This window comes from Spinacia oleracea, chromosome 2, assembly GCF_020520425.1.
Source record: "Spinacia oleracea cultivar Varoflay chromosome 2, BTI_SOV_V1, whole genome shotgun sequence".
Taxonomy (NCBI): domain Eukaryota; kingdom Viridiplantae; phylum Streptophyta; class Magnoliopsida; order Caryophyllales; family Amaranthaceae; genus Spinacia; species Spinacia oleracea.
The window spans coordinates 72,715,400-72,735,758 of NC_079488.1; the positions used below are offsets into that span (position 1 = coordinate 72,715,400).

The window sequence follows — 20,359 nt, forward strand, 5'->3', positions numbered from 1 at the left end:
TTGAAATAAATTTTATGACGGTGGGTACCGTCAGATTTAACAAAAATTTATGTAAATATCTTTCTCCAAAAAAAGTTTCAATCTGTTATTTGAAAAAATTTATACAATTGTCTTAAAGTTGAAACAATATTTTGACGAATATATTGAATATTATAAGTAGTGTCATTTTTAGTTTAAAATACGGGCCCTAACATTGAATCAAAATTCAATTGACGGACTTTAGGCCAAAACAACAATATACTTATATGAAGTAACAAGTATAACGAATAAATTTCTACAAAAAATATATCATATCTTATAGTAATTTTGACCATATTTTCTACAATATGTTTTGTAGAGTTATGACTTACACTCAATAATTTACAACAAAAGTGCTTATTTAAAATCCAAAATACATTGATAGTTATTTTACTCAAATAGAATTATATAATTAGGAATGACAAATGGTATTTATAATAAAAAAAAAAACAATAAATTTGTGTTAATTTAGATCATATAACTTAACACACATAGTTTATATTGAAAGGGTGCTCAATAGCTGTACATTGAGTGATTATATATTAAACTTCACACACCAAATAGCTGCACATTGAGTGATTATATATTGAACTTAATACACATAGTTTATAAGCCCCAATGCGCAAATTTTTGGCTATACCCGGGTATAGCCAAAGCTGGCTGTACCCGGGTATAGCTAAAGCTGGCTGTACCCCTATCCAAAACGATGTCGTTTTGTGTTGTTTAAAATGAACATTAATATACTGGTACAAAAATGAACATTTACTATTCCGGAAATGAACATTTATTTATTTATTTGGAATGAACATTTACTATTTTGAAAATGAACCTTTATTTATTTATTTGAAATAAACTACAAAAATGAACATTTACTATTTCGGAAATGAACATTTATTTATTTATTTGGAATGAACATTTACTATTTTGGAAATGAACATCTATTTATTTATTTGGAAATAAACAATATAGGCGCTTGTAAAAACATAAAAAGACCAATGAAGTGAACAATTTCATTATGAACATTAACCATATATTTATTGTGAACAAACAAATAAACAAGAAAAAACAAATAATTCAACAAAAAAGAACAACAATATAAAAAAGAACATAAAATTTCAGAAAAAAGAACAACCAATACAACAATTATGAACACTTTTATGATGAATTTTAAAGCCAACATGAAAGAACAAACAATACAACAAGAAAGAACAAATACTGGTACAAAAATGAACATTTACTATTTCGGAAATGAACATTTATTTATTTATTTGGAATGAACATTTACTATTTTGGAAATGAACATTTATTTATTTATTTGGAAATAAACTACAAAAATGAACATTTACTATTTCCGAAATGAACATTTACTATTTCGGAAATGAACATTTATTTGGAATGAACATTTACTATTTTGGAAATGAACATTTATTTGGAAATAAACAATATAGGCGCTTGTAAAAACATAAAAGACCAATGAAGTGAACAATTTCATTATGAACATTAACCATATATTTATTGTGAACAAACAAATAAACAAAAAAGAACAAATAATTCAACAAAAAAGAACAAACAATATAAAAAAGAACGTAAAATTCCAGAAAAAAGAACAAACAATACAACAATTATGAACAATTTTATGATGAATTTTAAAGCCAACATGAAAGAACAAACAATACAACAATAACTTTGATGAATGAATTTAAAAAACAACAAGAAAGAACAAACAGTACAACAAGAAAGAACAAGCAATACAAAAAGAAAGAATAAAAAGATTAATGAAGAGTTTAATTATGAACATTAACCATATGATTATTATAAACAAACAAATAAACAAGAAAGAACAAACAATATAAAAAAGAACATAAAATTCCAGAAGAAAGAACAAAAAATACAACAATTATGAAAATTTGATGATGAATTTAAAAAACAACAAGAAAGAACAAACAGTACAACAAGAAAGAACAAACAGTACAATAAGAATGAACAAACGGTACAATAAAAAAGAACAAACTGTCGACAAGAATGAACAAACAATATGAGCGCGTCGTTTTAGGGGGTACAGCCAGAGCTGGCTGTACCCGGGTACAGCAGTTAACGATTGGCCCCAATGATACTATATCATATGAAATAGAGTAGCAAGAAAGCCCAACAGAATTGATTGCCCAAAGTAGCGACATTTAACCTCAAGTTGGAAGACCAAAGAAGTCCCAATGAGAAAGTGGTTACCTTTTCAAATTTACAAAAGAAATAGACGGGCTCACATGTGAAGGGAAGTGTTGAGAAGATTAACCCACATGTAAGTTGAGACTAATTGTCCCACATGAAAGAAATAGAAAGAGATTCACTAACATATAAGATTGGTGGGTTACTCCACCTATCACCGATTGGTTTTAGGATGGAACCCCGTGATACTTATATACAATCATCTCTTCTCATGTACGGACTTACGTTAGGCAAGTTGATAGTAAATTTGGTTGTGAAAAACAATTAATTATAGACGTGTGGACCAGCAAATAGTAAAAACTAGATTGGGAAGTTATTTTGAAGAACCAACCAATGTCGAGTGGCTTTTAAAAAGAGTTATTGAGTGTGTCATGTAGGAAGATGATGTATAGAGAGTGGAGAGCCACAAAGCTATTTTAAATAACCAACCCATATACATACTCTAACAATACTCAAATGATGAACAAAAATCTTTAGTCACCGACTCACCGTAAATCCTTATACTTGGTATCCTACCACCCAAGGCCCAAGGGTAAAATTATCAAATGTTGTCCGTGTATAAAGATGGTTGTGGGCCGGGCCGGACCGAAGCCCGACCCGACCCGCCACGAAAAAAGCACGGCCCGGCACGAGCACGCAAAAAGCACGGCCCGACACGGGCACGAAGTCGTGGGCCGTGGGCTGTAATTTTTTGGAAAAAGCACAACAAGGCACGGCACGACTCGACCCGACACGACAAAGCACGTTAAATTTAGTCAAATTAGCCTTAGGCACGACGGGCCGGCCAAAAAGCACGTGGGCTTGGACCGGGCCAGGGCCTTATTTTTAACTTTTCCGCACGGCACGGCATGAAACAACGCGGGCCTGGTGTGGGTCCGGCCCGGTTAGGCCCATGGCCCGTGGGCTTGGCACAAAGCCCGGCCCACATCCATCTTTATCCGTGTACTCAGTACGGTTAAGAATCTGTCAAAACCCGAGGGGCAACATTTTCTTTTGCAATCACTCATTGCTCGTTGAGAATTCAGTTATCCTTTGCCCTTCTTCCCCACAGTTTAACAATTTCTCCAAGTCAATTGTTCAGTTATCCTTTCCCGCTAGTTTCTCTCTCCATTGCGCCGCAGTTAATCACCGTTCGGCGGCAGGCGGCCACACTTTCAGGCTTTCAGCTTAGCTGCGTTTATGACATGCTTGTAAACACTGTCTGAAAACAGCAGCAGTTTTGTCTGCTTCTGCAGCCACCCTTTCTTGTTGTTCTTGATAAATTAATAAATTATCAGACCATTTTCCTTAATCTTCATCAAATTCTCCAGAAATCAGAATTTCAAATGTTGACACAAGATCTCACCTTCTCCAAATCCTTAAACCCATTTTCTCTCCCCTCCCCTAAATGGAAATTTCCTCACTTCAAAAAATCCTTAAACCCAGTTTCCATCCCTAAATCCCCTGTCTGTTGTTTCCTTAAACCCCTCGTTCTTCAAAACCCTAAACCTCCCTCAATTGGTCACCAACATTCCGCCTCCCCCCGCCTTCTTCCCCACCCTCCAGCCGCCGGTCGGAGTAAGAAAACACCCAACACTGGCCGCATTGAGGGCAGCGCTGAGGTTCGCCGGGAGGCGAAGCGGAATGCGCGGCGGAAGTCCCGGAAACTGGCGGAAAGCCTCTTTTACAGGCTCAAAAACCCTAACAAAAGTCACCCTGACAATTTCTCTGAAGAAGAATTGCAGATGATTGGGTTAGGGTATGATAGAATGGTTAGGTTTATGAGTAAAGATGACCCTAATCTTAAGCACCCGTATGATTGGTACAAGTATGGTGAATTTGGGCCGTATTCATGGCGTGGGGTGGTTGTTGGGGACCCTATTCGCGGTCGAATGTCTGACGAGTGTGCCACCATTATTGGTACTGTGAGGAACCATGAGGAGTGGGAGAAGATTGAGCAGCATGAAATGGCTGAGGCTTTTGGGAATCGGTTGCGAACATTTGATATGAATTTGGGGCTGCAGAATTTCTGGGTGTTTGTTAGGCATCCGAGATGGAGACTCAGTGATCTACCATGGGAGCAGTGGACTCTGGTATGTGAAGTTGTGCTCGAAGCCGGGGATCAAAGGTTGGATAAGTGGAATTTGATGGGTAGGTTGGGGAATCAAACAAGGGCAATGATCACTCAATGTGCAGCTTGGATGAGACCTGATATAATCTATGTCAAGAGACCAGTTTTTCAATGTCGGTTCGAGCCTCAAGTTAACTTCTTTACGGCAATGTTGCCATTCCTCAACCCTGAAACAGAGAATGACTTTTTGTTTGAGTTGGAGGATGATGAAGGGAGAGTTGAATTGATTACTTATTTTGGTGGGTTGTGTAAGATTGTGAAGGCGAGCACAAAGGCGTATGTGGATGATGTGGTGAAGGCTTATGAGAAGCTGAGTGATGAGAAGAAGTCTAAATGTTTGGAGTTTTTGTTGATGAATCACCCTGTTCAGCTGTTGCACCCTTACACCAAGGAATGGAAGGCCAAGTTGGAGGAGGAGGAGATGGGATGTGATGCCCCTGATGATGACGATGAGGATGGTAGTTTTCATCGTCGTAATGCTAACTTAGAGTTTACTGAATGGGTTGAGGATGACAAAGATGGGAACATTGATGATGATGATGATGGTAGTGAGGATGATTATGATGTTGTTGTGAATACAGATGAGGAGGACGAAGAAGAGGATGAGTTGGGATTGCAAGAAGATGACTTAGGTGATGAAGAGGATGAGAAGTATTGGAAAGATGAGTTTCAGAAAGCAATGAGAAGTAACAATGAGATGGAGACTTTTGTGAAACGGAGTGTAGAAAGAACGAGCAAACTGTATGAGAAGCAGTTAAAGGAAATGGAAGAGAGTGAAAGTACAAGTAACAAGGACGAGGATGAAGATGAGGATGGTGATGGTGATGGTGATGAGACTGCTTTGAGAGGTAAAAGAGCAAAGGTGAGTCCACAAGAATGGAAAACCATTGGGATGGGACCTTGGAGGAAGAAGACTAAGAAGAGTAAAATTCCTCCTGAGCTGTTTCTGAGAGCTGCTATTAGACCTTTTACATACAGGAATCTTGTAAAGGAGATTGTGCTAACAAGACATGCTATTTTGGATGGTGATATTGAACTGGATAAGTGAACCCAACCATCCTATTTCAGACTTCTCCTTTACTCGATCTTCTGCCCTTGTTGCTTCTTCAGTTTTGTAGTTCGGAGTAGTGTAACTGTGTAAGTACTTACTATTTTAGATGTGCTTTTTTTTGCATAGACTCCTAGAAACATGGCAGGATTGTTTTGTTGCCTTCTTTTTACTAGAAAAAATCATCTAAGAAATTTGTATTGTATTCAAATAAGTAATTTCAACTGAAATAATGCTTCAACGTTCACTACTTCTTATTGGGGGAAGTTCACAAAATGATAGCCATTGCCCATTCGCGCCGGTTAGACCTGATCAAAAGACGGGCCGCGTCAACTTTTTTGTTCAAAACCTGCAATTTCAGTCAATTTTATAACTAAAATTCCAGTTTTAAGTGCCCAAAACCCACCACAAAAAAATGATGGTCAATTTGGTCGGTCAAGATGTCATATTGTGCTAACCTGTTTACAACACTTAACAGAAGTGCACAATATTATCATTTTAGCTCAAATATGTATTATTCACTCGATCACTGATCACTATAAACCGTCCTTTCTTCAAAAAGGTATCGGGACAATGAAGCATACAGAGTAGGAGAAAAACAAGAGGAATTTCATAAATTACAACTCGCAGTTCTGCAAGAGAATGTAACTCCATTTCTTTTCTAGAAATATCATATTCCAAATTCAATCATTACAACATACAACAGTTTCATCTCTGTAGGGAGAGGAAACTAATATAAGGAGACTGAAAGGAGGGGGGGATTATTGAATCACTAGTGTGATGAGCCGCTAAAACTAGAAAGCAGAGTCAAAGACAAATCTCAGTGTATGTGGTGAGCCAGACGAAGTGATGCCCATATTTAGGCAAGCCGCTGAGCCAAATGATTCCTTTGTCAACCTGGTGGCTTACAATCTACAAGCGAGACCTCGAATCTGATGATGAAGCAGGTGCACTCTGCAAGAAAGAGGACATGCTCAAATGTGAGGTTGTTTTCGTTTTGGTGTTCTATTACCTATGAACATGCCTGCTTGCTTTACAATCCATGGGAGACTGACAATATATTGTATTTAAAAAAGCTTCTGATTTTATCCAAGTTTTAAGGACGCAGAAGGTTTTCAAAAGCTTTTCTTTTCTCCCTTTCTTCTTTTATTGGGGGGATGAGGAAGATAACTACACAAATACTTCTGATAGATGCACAAAGATGCGTATCTTCAGAATTGATTATTCCATATTGTTTTCCAAGATGAAATATCACAATAGTTGATGCAATACAAGAAAATAAAGGCATCTGGGAAATGAGATAATGCTCTTACCAGTGACAAGCCTTTAGCAACTCTTTCCTCCAAAAATCGTGATGGTTTGAAGAAATTGCCATACAGGTTCGACCACTTGTTCAGACAATTATATATATGGCTTGGCCCTACAGTATCTGCCCAAAAGACTAGACCACCGCTGCAAGAATATAATATTTTTGTCAATTACTAGACATTAAATATATCCAATAATCTCTTTTGAAGTGAGAAGTTTCAGATTTTTTTTTGGAAAAACTCAAATTAGTCTGTAACCCAGTTCAAAGACAGACCGGTATGAAGGGAAACTCATCCCAAGAACAGAAGCTACATCTAGATCAGATGCACGAACCACAACTCCCTCATCTAGAACACGGCATGCCTCATTCACCACTGGAAAGAGTATCATCCCCAAGATCTCTTGGTCGGAAACAGATATAGGCTGCATAGAAAGGAGACATAGCTCACCAAAGATTCACAACTTGTAGAATAAAAGAAAAGACTGCTTTTATAATTTCTATACCTTTCCACCTGGCATAATATTGGTCAGCTTCCTAGATTCTTCAATTATTGGTAGCACAGAGAAGTCAGGTTTTGGCTTGCTCCCCTTTCCATATGTATAGTAACCTTTCCCGTTGTTTTTTCCTGTAATGTCAGAAACATCAACAAAAAAGAATTTAAGAAGCTAGAATAAATTCAGCAACCAGCATTATAAAGCTGTGACAATCAATAATTACCATTTCGCCCATTTTTGACAAGAAGTTCAACTAATGGAGACTTGAATGTACGATCAGAGAAGGCAGCATCAAATTCCTTTGCCACTGCAAGTGCAACTCCATATCCAGCTAAATCTTGAAGCCTGAAAAATTAATGAAGTGCCAGTTACCATCCACACAGCCTTCAAGTTGATGATGACTAACAAACATCAAACAGAAAGACAGTAATTACATGTAAATAAGTGAAGGTGCAATATCTATATAAAGAAGATACCAAAAAACTAGTTTTCAAGTCTTGACATAACTTTTATACTAGTAGCAAAATAAGCATAATATTTATACTGGTAGAAAAATAAGCAGTTAAAAGACGTCGTCCCTTCACATCCAGACAAGCAATTATTATTCAAGCCCACTAGCCCAGACAATCAATTATTAAGCCAAGGGAACAGTATAAACTCAAAGTTCACAGAATTTTATGCCGCCAACACTGTCTGAAAGAAAGAGAAAATGCAATCAAAACTTGCATTCTAGCATAGAGATACCAACAGCGGGGGAAAATTCTAGACAAGCAGTCTACACACATTGACAGAAGTGCAAGAATAAACCACAACACATCATAAGAGGTGGAGGAAATTACTGGAAAGGGCCAATTGGCAGGCCAAAATCACTAATCACTCTGTCGATTCTGAAGACATCGACCCCCAAGTTTGCCAAAAGATGAGCACTCTGGGCGTACGGAAAGAAAGCCCTATTGACAGCAAATCCAGTACAATTACCGACCACTACAGGCACTTTTTGTATTATTTTACCAACTGAGATTAGATCCAGAATAACTTGAGCCGAAGTCTTATTGGTTCGCACAATCTCCAGGAGAGGCATGACATGCGCAGGACTGTCAATCAGAACACCGTTACAGTATTAGAAGAATATAAAGCCGTCAAATTCCAAATAACATAACAAATATCATATCATAAGAAAACAGATAAACTGAGCTTCACAGTAAATATTAGCAGTGCAGACAGAACCCTAGTAAAGCATCAGTAAAAGACAGCTATACGTGTTCATGGCATCATTTTCAGCCTCAACCTAAGATGAAATTCTAAAGCAAGAAACCTTTAGCTAATCTACAAAATCCATCTGAATGTCATCCAGAACAGGTTCTACTTGCATAGAATAAAAGAGGAGCTAAATGGATATTTCCTCTGACCTCTGCCACATATTTTATTCAGTTAAGACGATCAGACTACCAGTCCTACACAGTAATGACCTATAACTAAAGGGGAAGGCTTTCATGAACAGATGGTAATACAAAGAAAATAAAACGATTCTACAACAAGAAATCTGAAGAGAATGTAGACAATAATTTTCAATACAACGCAGTTTCACGTCAATGTAAAGAATAGTGAAAACACAAAAGTAAGGCTCTTTATATAAAAAGTATCTTTCAAATTACTGGACGCAGATCAGGGATGAAATAGCTGAACATAAATTTAATCCTCTATCTTACAACTTCGAAAAAATAAAGACAAACAGAAAGCATCAGACCTGAAAAAATGTGCACCAACTATGCGTTCCTGTGAATTGGTCCTTTCTCCAACTACATTGAGATCAATAGTTGATGTGTTTGTTGCTAAAATACAGTGTGGAGGACAGGCTTTTTCAAGGTCGCTGAATATTGTTTGTTTCAGCGAAACCTTTTCCACGACAGCCTGGAAGACAATATCAGACAATTTTAGCAAGTGACTCTAAAGTTATGAGACTGCCTGAATTAGGTCCCGGTATCAAATTGCAAGATACATTTTCATCATACTCCAGCATCTGCTTCTACCCTTAAAGACGCAAGGAGTTTGAGACAACTAACCTCAATGACCATATCGACATCTTTAAATTCTGAGTAGTCCAATACACCTTTGAGTAATGATAGTGCTTTCTCTGCCTTACCATTTACCAACTTCCCTCTCGCCACTAAACTTCTGATATTGCCTGTCACATGTCATATAAGAAAAAAATTCACCAACAACTAACTTTTAGAGGACAATGGTCAATGCAAAATATCAATCTTCAAAAAATTTCATTTATGTGGACAGAAAGGTGAAGCCAGGCCATGATATGCAAACAGAAAAGGCCACTCAAATGATTAAGTACAATTTTTTCCGTTCCTCCTCCTCGTTTAGGGAAGAGAGAGAAAAGAACAGAATGCTTGCTAGAGAGATAAAAATACCTTGAACAGTTGTTAATCCTTTGGAAAGAAATTCAGCATTAACTTCCTTCAGAAGAACTTGAATATTTCCCAGGAGTAGGGCAGTTGCAATGCCAGAACCCATTAAACCCCCACCAATAACAGCAACTTTCTTTATATGTCTTGGTTTCAATCCAACATCAGAAACTCCTGGAACCTGTCACAAGCCCAAATAGCAACAAGAAAATAAATTTAACACGTACATTTATTGGAGGGGAGAGATGCCAACAGTGAAAAATCAGTAAAGCATCCAAACCGATAAGCGACAAAGAAAGCAATGGTGACACCCAGTAACTAAAAGGGAAAAGACAATATCTTGAATATGCATTAATAGAGAGAGAGAGAGAGAGAGAGAGAGAGATAAAGTAAGCACCTTTGATGTCATACGTTGAGAAAAAAACACATGCACTAGACCTTTAGCGGTATCTGTTAAAACTAGCTCTTTAAAAGCTTTAGCCTCCTGTAATAGAAATAATCAGATCACCTTTTTATTGTACAATAATTCATAAGAAAATGAACTATTCATGGTCAGGTACCTTTAGGACCCCAGTGTAGCCCCCATATACTATACCCTCCTCAATAACATCAAGGCAGGCTTGGTGCTGAGGCATGTTTCGAGCAGTCTGTTTCGCCTTTTGTCTTGCTAGCATCAAAAAATCATGTGCTTCAGCTAGGGAACCTAGCTTGTCGGACATGTGGAGGGAGCGCACAAAAGGTTTGCGGCCCTCAGCAATATCCAAAGCCCACATGCGCGATACTTTTAGCAAGTCTTGAGGAGGCACAACAGCATCAATAAGGCCGAGCTTCAATCCTTCCTCGGACATTATTGGTTTTGATGACTACGGAAATAAATCAGAGGCAAAGAATGTAAATTGAGTTTATCCATAAGAAAAGTTCATCTTCATGGGATCTTTGATTATAGATTAGAAGTGAAGCCTAAAACGTCACTCAAGCAAGAAAACAGATTGCTTTGTGTCTAAATTGAAGAGTGTCGGAGTAAATTTCACCAATTCCATTATAGTCTAGTAACTTGATGGTATAAGTATGCATTTTAACTTTCCATGATACTATCATTCCCTATGATTAAACTACTGTGTAATAAACCAAAAAGATTTTACATTTTGACCTAAACATCAAAACTACAAAGTAATACTCCCTCCGTCCCAGAATAATCGTTACACTCTCCTGGGCACACAGTTTAATGCGATAAGTAGTAGTGTGCTTATCAATTATTATTTTATTAAAAAGTAGATGTGATAGAAGTTATTGGGGGTATTTTAATATTAGAAGAAAGAGAATGTATGGTACTTTTATATTGAAGGATAGGAGAGTTGAAATTAAAATATTTTTGTGGTGGGCCAAAGTGAGAAAGGGATCTTTTAAAATATAATAAAATATTTCCTAAAATGGATTGGAAAAAGTGTAACGAGTAATCTTGGACGGATGGAAAAGGAAAGTGTAACGAGTTCTGGGACGGAGGGAGTAGGTTTTAAAAGTGATATGCTGCTAACACTTGTTGAAGACCAATAACTTCCAGAAGAAGAGTTTCAAATCTTAATGTCTCTCATCATTAAAAATAAAAATTAACAAAAAAAACTCAGAATAAGCCACCCTCTGGGTTACAGTTTAAATGTTAATTGCATTTTATAAAAGTCATCAATATACTTCTTCAGTCCATACTCTGTTTTCAAATATGGAAAACTAAATACAATTAAGAGGTCTAATATCTGTTCCAAATAATGCACAACTACTGAGCTGCATCAAAACTTACTTCTGGTGTGTTTCTGAGGAAGTAAATACACAATACAACTAAGTATCCTGTTACACTTCTTCCTAATAAACAATTTTAGAATTAATAAAACTAGTCAAGTGCAGTAAATAGATGGTCATGTATTGCTTATGAATCAGTTTTGCCAAAACATATAACTGAAGTGAGAATTAATCAATAATGAAGCCATCTTTCCCCAAAGATCGAATATTTCCAACTTCAAGCATTCTTCGAACAAATATCAATGAATTTGGATGCAGAAAGCTCTAATATCAACAAGCATAATGAAAGATTAAACACGTAACAGAGATGCGCCAACACCCAGCAGAGATAGTGTCAAATACTCAAATCTGATTTAATTTCCCTTTCAGTGAGACAAATTCGCACAATACCCATAAAATTTGGAAAATAAAGACTATGGTTAAGTGATGACAAACAGAAATGGTAATCATCCATGTAAATTATGATCCATACTCAGGATAATAGAAAAGAAAAGACGAGGCTTACCAACATTATCTCAACAGCTTTTTTCAGACCAGCAAGCCTCGGAAGACGCTGTGTCCCTGGAAAGATCCACAACGCTTTTCAAATTATACTCTAGTTGAAGTGTGCAATCAGTTTTTTTTTAAAGTACACCACCTTACCTCCAAAACCTGGAATAACTCCAAGTGAGAGCTCAGGCAAACCAAGTAGCGCTTTTGGTGCAGAAATGCGTGCATGACATCCCTGTAAACAGTGCAAGAATTCCCATGCGTAAATTTTGGTAAGATAATATATTGACACATAATGACATAGATGATATTCATTCCACCCAAAAATGAATGTTTCAGCTCTCAGTTTATATTTTTTATTCACAATATACTCCTGCACTTTTTTGAGGTTAAAGCTGTCGATTTATTCCTTTTCTTTTCAACCTATTTTCTAAACATTGGCTCCATTTGCAAACTATCAATGAGACATTTAAATCAGGGAAAATAGCTTAATAAAAAAAAGGGGCATAAAAAGGCATCGTCGAGTGAGAAAATGACACAAACCATTGCTAATTCTAAGCCACCCCCAAGTGCAAGTCCTTGTACAGCAGCAACAGACGGCTTTCGTGCATCTATGGTCAATAAATCAACGTTTTCATCAAGAAACTATCACCACATTCAAAAGCATTGTATAAAAAATGCTTATCAACTGATACCACAAATATCAAAGACTACACTCCAGCTAGAATTTAGCAAGGACCTTCAATTGTGTTGACCACAAGATCAACCGATACATCTGGCATTATCGATAAATCACCTGCCAGATTAAGTACTCTCACAATCAATTTCAGAATCAATAACAATCAAACTAACAACAACATTCAAGTAAGCAATTTTACCAGTCTTATGAACTTTCTCAAATACATTGATGTCAAAACCACCTGAAAACCTCCCATTTCCACCTAAAATTGAACAGAAAATCCACAATCATTGACCCGAAATAATAATTATATACTTCACCAGTTAACCACTAAATTAAATACAATTAATTAAAAATATCAAACTCTAGCAAATTCAATACTCCAAAAATTCCTGCATGCTCATTTCAGTATTAAAAGCATTATATAATTGAAACTGTACAATTTTAAGCTGCTAATAACAAACTTAAGCACAACAAAATCATAATCTCAATTTAAAGCAGATCAAAATTCTGAAAATTTGATGATTTTTACCGGTGAGGACGATAGCTTTGACGTCATTTCTCCGCATCGCTTCATCATATTTCTCTTTCAATCCAGCAATTACTACATCGAAAATCAATCCAAAAAATCAACAAAAAAAATTCAGAATTGAAAATAAACGAAAATTGAAGAAAACTAAAGAAATGAAGAACAAACTTGAAATCGCTAGTGAATTAACAGGAGGATTTGACATAGTGATAACAGCAACGCCATCGTTGCCGACCTCCATAGAAATTCGAGGTCCCGCCATTTCCACACCTTTAATTACTTGAGATTCTACCCAGATTTTGGAGAGAGAAGAAGAAGAAGGCGGAGAAAATGAAGTGACTTTGATCGATCAGAGTTTGAAGATTATGATTAATGCTTTAAATCAAGTTGAAGCTTGATTTTGGTTTGCCTCCATTTATAGCCAATTGTCGGAGGAGTATGATTATATAAGCGGAAAATAGTAAATTAATAATAAATGTAAACTTTGGTCAATATTAATTTCTGTGGACGTTGACTTTTTGATATAATGCGGGAATGACTATGACACGGATATGTTAGAGTTGTTGATTTAGGGGCGTTAATGACTCGAGCTGGGAACTTGGCTCGAGTTCGAAATATTATAACCGAGCTTGCCTTTGCTCGAATTTTGACAGGCTCATTCTAGGTTAATCATCAAATGTTGAATTAAAAAATATATTTATAAATTTTTTCATGTTTTATATGTTAAAAATAAATATCTATATACTTTGTATTGAAAATTAATTTATGTAAAAATTATTTTATAAAAAATACATGTATTAAAAAGAACTCGAGCTTGTTCACGAGCTTTCGAGTCGATTCACTGGTAGCTCGGGCTTGGCTCGTTAAGATCTTGAACCGAACCTGAGCTCGAGCCGGGCTTCGACCGAGCTTTGTCAAAACGAACATCAAATATTTTAAAAGCAGGGTCGGCTTGTTTTTTTTTTTTTTGACGGGAGGGTCGGCTTGTTAACACCCTTGCCTATGGGTAAATAAAATTGAAAACAAGTTCGGCTCGGGTTCTCAAATTTTTTATGGAACAAGTATCACCATGGGTATACGGAGTTTGTATGGTTTCAAGAGTCGTGTTTTTACTAAGAGTAGTTGGGAAGGAAAGTGAGTCAAAAGGATCAAACGTAGTAAATTGTATGAAAATGCAATTGGATTTTCAGGAGAAGGAAAGTTTCATTGGTAGTTGGTGCCATGCAACAAAGGGGAAAATTTATGGAAACTAAGCTACTTGGAGAGTTGGTACTCCATATGTTTTTTTCTGGAAAAAACTTTATCTACCAACCGAGTTAACTATCCATCACTAATAGAAAGTAGTGAAAGTGAAATCTACGTCAGGTTTATTAATTGTTTTTTAATGTTCTATTAGTAGTGGGTTACCTTTTGTATGTAGTTTCACAAATCACAATACATGACATGATATTCTAACTTTTATGGAAGTCATTGTGATATTCTCCAATGAATGTAATGTGTTTTTATCATGTAATCCAACGCAATTCAAGCCCAAAAAAAAGGAAAAGGTTACATGTACTCCTAGAGTACAAGAGCCTTTTGTACATCACCTATGATATATTGACAACACATCAATCCCACTAAAAAAGGGGAGGGAAAACAGAAATGAAAAACTCATTTTGAGCGGGAAACAATTTCACATATGGCGCCAATTAGTCAGAATTGACTTGTGTCCATATGGACACAAGTGGGATTAAAATAATATAAAATAAAAAATATAAAAAGGAAAAGTAAATAACTAGTAACGGAGTCCGTTAGGGAAAAAGGGGGAAAGAAAAGGGGGCATAACAAATTGAAGAGAGAGAAACCTCTCCTTCCTCAATACTTCTGAAGAAGAAGATAGAAAAATGCCTCATCATCTCAAAAGTTCCGAATTTCTTATCTCCTCACCATTTCTGCAGAAAATCAATTCTTCAAGGTAAGGTCTCATCCCTATTAATTTTTGTTTTTTTTACAAATTTAGTTAGGTGTTAACATTTAGGGCAAACAAAAATTGGAATCATAATTGTTGAAATTGGGATGAGAATTGTGAACATTCGTAATTTATTGTTATTGATTATTGAAATTAGAATCATAATTTATGCTTAAGTATGACCATTTGCGCGTTTAAGCTTATTTGGTGTTGAAAATGGTGGCAAATGGGGGGTTTTTTATTGAAAATTTGGCTTAGATTTTTGTAGATTGGATATGTTACTTTTAATTTGTTTTAAATAAGAATTCAGAAAGATAATCCACCATAATTGTTATTATCTAGGCTCTGCTCTGTTAATGTTTGGTACTGAAACGTTATGCTTTAGTACTAGCAAATGGTATATTGGTATATGCGACAAAACATGGATTTGATTTGGTAAATTATTGCAACTCTGCTCTGTTCTGCTTTGCTTTTGTGTTGTACTAAAAACGTTATACATTAGTACTAGCAAATGGTGTATTGGTATTATATATATGCGAAAAAACATGGATTTGATTTGGTAAATTATTGCAACTCGGCTTTGTTCTGCTTTGCTTTTGTATTGGTACTGAAACGTTATGCATTAGTACTATATAATGGTGTATTGGCATTCAATATATGCGAAAAAAATGGACTTGATTTTGTAAAATATTGCTAATGATTGTTTACCTTGAGTTTATACATGTGATTATGTTTATACATATTGTTTTTTTGAATATGTTTCTTCTTTAACTTGTCATTTTTTTGGAACCAGGAAAAGAGAGACGGTTTCTTATACTCCCCGAATTGACATGGTGACATTTCTTGTTCATGGTTTATTATCTCGTCCTCCATCGGAGTGGACATTATGGTGTTTGTGACGTTTATTACCATGTTCTATGGTTGGATTCTCCTTTTTGGTACCCTTATATTATTCTCGCTTTTGGATTCTCCATTTTTGGGAACTTTATATTGTATTTTTATTAAGTGTTATGACGTTTGATATTATTGTATTTTTATTAAGTGTTATGACGTTTGATATAATAAGCCTTGAATTTAACAGTAATCAATATTGTATTCTCTAAATTATTGGTTTTGGATTCTCCCTATTATGGACGAATTATTCAAATAACAATAGGAGTAATCACATAATGTTGTCAATTCTCCCTCACGATGTTGTCAAAACCTCTGAACGTGACTCTTTAACTCATTCAAGTTGGTATACTATACTGTGTTGATAATTATTATAAAGGAAATAATACATTTACATGAATAAAAGGAGATCAATCAGTACATTTGAGAATCATAATAGTACCAAATTTTGTTGTATTGGTACGTATTGTTAAGGGCTTATCACACATTTGGAAATAAATATTGGTTATATTAAATGTGTGACATTAAAAAAGGTTAATATTGATATAAGAATATAACAATAAAACACGATAATAATTAAAAGTCATAACATCCTCCTCCTTCAATAAGATAATCCCGTATTGAACTACTAACATTTTATATTCTTGTATGATCATAGGTTACATTTATTTATTAGCTTATGTTCAATTTGGTTTGACATTCAATATCTTAATTGTATCTCATGTGTAATTTATTTGATAACCATATGTTACATTTAATTTATTTGGCACACATGGTTCAATCTCATATGAATTTTATAAAATCATATATGTGTTTTATAAAATGATTCACTTAATATAATTTATTTTTAGATAATTATTACTATTATTCACACTCATATAGTCATATGTTTCTATGTGAATTTGACCCATTGGCAATTGAACCGAACAACTTTACCTCTAGACCCATTGGCCATTGAACACCTATTGTGTTGGTACTTGTTTTTGTAGCAAGTGATACATTTACATAGGAAAATGAACCCTTAAAAACTGAGTTGGAACCCTTTGGGACAGGAAATGTACCCTCTTTTGTTGTATTTGCATTTATATTTTTTATAAAGGCTTATCTTATTTGCATTTAATTTTTTTATTCAAAGGCTTATCTTAGTAACAATCAAATAAATATTGATAACATTGAATATCGCATTAGAAAAGGAAGAACGTTAATACTCAATATTCGTAACTCATATTGTTCCATTTAGGCATGGTTGTAGTTAACTAGTTACTCAAATCAATAAGACGGACTATTGAAACTTTTGAATCCCGCAAATTAGTTAATGGTTGGTTTGTCACATAATACATTCCTTAATTTTCATTTGTATTTTATGAATAATAATATGTTTGATTCTTAGATTCTTGAAATAGATAAAGTATTGATGTTTGTGAATTTTGGTTTAATAAATAGTATAATAACATTGTTATGTAGCAATAGGTTATGTATAATTTATTTGAATTTTCTTCTTTAGTCTTCATATGAATTTTATAAAATGATTCACTTCATATAATTTCTTATTAATCGCAATCGTATGCCCTTTAATTATGTGATTTGACCCATTGGCCATTGAAGTTTGAATACCCTTTTTGTATTGGGACACTTGGACTTAGCGTTGGTATCCTTGCACTTAGTGTTGGTACCATTTAAGGCTTAGCCGAGCTTAAAATAAATACTGATAAGGTTGAATGTCTTTTTTTTGAAACTCTAATAAAGTTAAATCTCGCATTAGAAAAAGGCTAATATTAGATAAGAATATAATAATAATAATAATAATAATAATAATAATAATAATAATAATAATAATAATAATAAGTTATAACCCCATTCCGTTTAGTTTTGTTTGTAGTTACACAACTTTCGTCTTAAATAAAACGAAATATCTATACTTTTGAATCTCGCATTAGCCCAGTACATATATATATGGAACATACTATGATAAATTTATTTTTATTTGTGTTGTCAATAGTATATTCCTTAAGTCTCATGTGTATTTTAAGAATTGACTGTGTTCTTGATGCTTAAAATAGATAAGGAATTGAGTATGAACATTGTGATGTTGTTAATTAACTTGATAGTTGATTCTCGTAATTATTCATTTGAATTTCCTTTTCCAATCCTCGTTATGTTGATAGCAATAGGTTATGTATAATTATTTGAATTTCTTTGTTCAATCCTCGTATGAATTTTATGAAACGATTTACTTCACATATTTCGTATTAGATAAGTATTACGATTAATCGCAATCATTTGTCCTTTAATCATGTGATTTGACCCATTGGTCATTGAAGTTGGAACACGTTTTTTGTATTGGTACAAGGTTTACAGAATACAATACATTTACATTTCAAAAAGCGACCCTTGCACTCTAGGTTGGTACCCTTTACTATTATAAAGGTATCAATCGTTAATGTATTAGAACTTAGTTTATAGTTCAAAGACTTAGCCGAAATTAATCTTGCATTTGAAAAGGCTAATATTGTAGAAGAATGTAATAACAAAAAGTTATAACCCCATTCCGTTTAGTGTTGTTTGTAGTTACACAACCTCCGTTTTGGGTAAGTCTCGTTCTCGAGTTCGAACTCCCTTAAATATAATTAACATGAAAATATATTTATCTTGGATAAGAAGTTTACACATCCGTATTACATTAATATTTGTATAATTTTTTGACTTTTACAACTTATTATTTCATTAAACAAAACATATGTACTACATTTATAAAATAGAGGGTAAAAGAAACTAAATATTTATATTGTAAAAAAGAGGGAAAAGGTGAAAAAGAGGGAAAAAGGTGAAAAAGAGGGAAAACGTGAAGCGGGTTTTGGTGGGAAAATCAAAGAGGGAACTTAATAAAAAAAACCTAGTCCCATCAGCAAACTGAAGAGAGAGAATCAACAAATCCCTAACTCAACACATCGCAAGAATCGTCATGAACACTCCTCACCAAGTTTCTGCAGAACAAATTCTACAAGGTAATAACCCATCCCTATATTTTGACGTTCTTTCAAAATTTTCTAATTAGTGATTCAATGTAGCTAATTAAGTGTAATTCAATTTAGGAAAAGCACTATTGGCAAGGAAGCGACAAACGATATAAAAGGGAGAATCTAAAAGCAAGAATACAACATTATATCATTACTCCTATAGTTATTTGACCTCATTAGTCCATAAAAGGGAGAATTTAAAAGCAAGAATACGACATTGATTACCGTTAAATTCAAGACTAACTATATTAAACGTCATATTCCCTAAATTTTTTTTTTTTAAACGTCATAAAAATTAATAGGAATACAATATAAAAGTGCCTAAAAAGGGAGAATCCAAAAGTGAGAATACAACGTAAGTGCCCAAAAAGGAGAATTCAACCATACACCATGATAATAATATAAAATGGCATAAACACCAAAATGTCCAACTCCGATGTAGCTTAGGACGAAATAATAAATCACCACCACAAGAAGTGTCATCATGGGCATCCGAGGAGTAGAAGGAACCGTCACTCTCATCCTTAGAAGATAATTACTCATTATTGCATAATGCTGTAAAAACAATCATTAGCAATATTTTACAAAATCAAGTCCATGTTTTTCGCACATATTCAATACCAATACAACATTATATAGTACTGATATATAACATTTTAATACCAATACATAAGCGAAGCAACCATTACCAATATTTTACAAAATCAAGTCCATCTTTTCCGCACATATTCAATACCAATACAACATTATATAGTAACATTTCAATACCAATACATAAGCAAAGCAGCCATTAGCAATATTTTACAAAATCAAATCCATGTTTTTTCACATAATTTGAATACCAATACAACATTATATAGAACTAATACATAACATTTCAGTACCAATATATAAGCAAATCAAAGTGGAGCAGAGCAGAGCAGAGTTAAACATGTAGAAAATTGAGTGTAAAATAATAATAAAAATTCCCCCAAATTACTACACAAATTTATCTCTCCTCTTCCTGTTGTACTTGCAACATTCTTAATCACACAACAAAATTCAAAAATACCCCTAAATTCACAACAATTGTGGTTCTTTTAGCCCTAAATTCTTAAATTCTGACTGGTGAATTTATCCCTAAATGAACTACAATTCATAATCAACAATGAGGGAGATCTTAATCACACAACCAAAATTCAAAATTACCCATAAATTCAAAACAATCATAGTCCTTTTAGCCATAAATTCACAAATTGAAAACCCTAAACCTAAACCTAACCTTGAAAAGATCCATACCTAGAATTTTCGAGATATCAACAATGGTTAATGTAGATGAGTTGTAAAGAAAAATACCTATAAACAAAAAATTTAACTATTTTCGTAAAAAAGTGGAATTAGAGTAAAATCA

At 34.4% G+C, this 20,359-nt stretch overlaps 2 protein-coding genes across 2 annotated transcripts; one reads left to right on the forward strand and one right to left on the reverse strand.

Moving 5' to 3' along the window:
* The first annotated feature begins 3,226 nt into the window (after positions 1–3,226).
* Positions 3,227–5,646, forward strand: LOC110801271 (uncharacterized). The gene has a single exon (XM_022006620.2). It carries the CDS (start codon positions 3,567–3,569, stop codon positions 5,397–5,399), a length of 1,833 nt encoding a protein of 610 aa, XP_021862312.2. The 5' UTR covers positions 3,227–3,566; the 3' UTR covers positions 5,400–5,646.
* Positions 5,647–5,987: 341 nt separating this feature from the next.
* On the reverse strand, positions 5,988–13,630 carry LOC110801261 (peroxisomal fatty acid beta-oxidation multifunctional protein AIM1). The gene is made up of 18 exons (XM_022006605.2): positions 13,279–13,630; positions 13,114–13,185; positions 12,781–12,843; positions 12,642–12,698; positions 12,446–12,513; positions 12,056–12,137; positions 11,919–11,974; positions 10,180–10,482; positions 10,017–10,103; positions 9,626–9,800; positions 9,266–9,387; positions 8,950–9,113; positions 8,042–8,296; positions 7,426–7,547; positions 7,212–7,333; positions 6,982–7,130; positions 6,713–6,851; positions 5,988–6,353 (listed from the first exon to the last, which is right to left on the reverse strand). Exons 1-18 carry the CDS (start codon positions 13,370–13,372, stop codon positions 6,312–6,314), a joined length of 2,172 nt encoding a protein of 723 aa, XP_021862297.1. The 5' UTR covers positions 13,373–13,630; the 3' UTR covers positions 5,988–6,311.
* Between the last annotated feature and the right edge of the window lie 6,729 nt (positions 13,631–20,359).